The sequence below is a fragment of the Etheostoma spectabile genome, chromosome 5, assembly GCF_008692095.1.
Source record: "Etheostoma spectabile isolate EspeVRDwgs_2016 chromosome 5, UIUC_Espe_1.0, whole genome shotgun sequence".
Taxonomy (NCBI): Eukaryota; Metazoa; Chordata; class Actinopteri; order Perciformes; family Percidae; genus Etheostoma; species Etheostoma spectabile.
This window is the reverse complement of record NC_045737.1, coordinates 21,168,956-21,170,190: the sequence shown is the minus strand read 5'-3', so window position 1 is coordinate 21,170,190 and position 1,235 is coordinate 21,168,956. Positions and strand designations below refer to the sequence as shown.

Sequence of the window (1,235 nt, the reverse complement as noted above, 5' to 3'; positions counted from 1 at the left end):
TCTCTCTCTCTCTCTCTCTCTCTCTCTCTTTCTCTCTCCAGCCCTGTCAGTCGTCCCAAAGTTTTGCTCTGGATGCAGTTGACAGTCTGGTACGCTGTGGCATCCTGATCATGGAAGAAGTAAGATAAATTTACACATTACTAAAAGTTTTTTATCTAAAATGTATATAATTTAATGCCTTACTGTTTTGTAAATCACATTGCCTCCAGTTAATTTCTTTGTTAAAAAATAGCCTAAAAGGATCTGGTCACCATTTTTCGCAAATCCCTTTTTTTCAAGTTGGGTGAATAATGGAAACAAAATTTAAAAAAAAAAACAGGATTGATAAAACAGAAACCCACCATTGACTGACAATAATACAACCTTAGTGAAATCAATCACAAGCAGGCAGAACAGTTTATTGTGTAATGTCAGGTTTCAACATCATAATTTATTTTGCAACAAAACTTGTTACATTAAACACAAAATCTACATATATGACTCGAACACTCACTCCCAGACAGAAAAAGTTCAAATCATATATGCTGCTGTGTGTTTTACCCTACATCCTTTGTAGATTCCCAGAGACGTTCCTATCTGTGATTTCTGGAAAAAGGAGGGCGCTCTGTCCTGGACCACTACTGATGACCCTTATCACAGCGACTCTGACTGTGACATGGAGGAGCAGGACCTGCGTTCCTACAAGGTACAGAATAGTACTGCTGGGCCCTTTTGTGTGGGATATAAAGGGGAAAATGTTCCATGATGCCTGACATACAAAAGATGACTGCCTACAGGGTATGTACAAAAGTACCTCAAATACCACATGAAATAGAATTTAGAATAAATCTCCATTACAAAAGCACCTACACAGTTGAGTCACATAACTTGAATGCTAATTAACAGTATGTGTCATCTTTGAAAGAAACGTGACTGTCGTGACTGTTCATATATAATTTTTCAAAGCAACACAAGGAAGCTTATCAACTTCCAAAGGGACCAAACAGCAAAAGTTCAAAGTGCAAGTGCGTCGGTCGTAAACACTGCAAAATGACTTTGAAGAGCCTCGAGAGTCAGTACATGTGAAACTGAAACTGCATAAAGGGAGAAAAACAATCAAAGCACAATGACATGGGAAGACATACAGTTGTGTTCAAAAATAATAGCAGTCCAACATCACTAACCTTATAAATCTTATTTTTTGGTCGAAGTGATGTTTCTACATGGCAAATAATTTACTAGTAAGTGTTGTAGAG

At 37.4% G+C, this 1,235-nt stretch overlaps 1 protein-coding gene across 3 annotated transcripts in view; it reads left to right on the top strand.

Annotated features, from left to right (window-relative positions):
* Positions 1-1,235, top strand: part of gpat2 (glycerol-3-phosphate acyltransferase 2, mitochondrial) — a 130,921-nt gene that overhangs the window by 119,093 nt on the left and 10,593 nt on the right. For all 3 annotated transcript variants that reach the window (XM_032515971.1, XM_032515968.1, XM_032515970.1), the window contains exons 19-20: positions 42-119; positions 557-685. In XM_032515971.1, the coding sequence (XP_032371862.1) occupies positions 42-119; positions 557-685 (207 nt within the window). The remainder of the gene's footprint in view (positions 1-41; positions 120-556; positions 686-1,235) is intronic.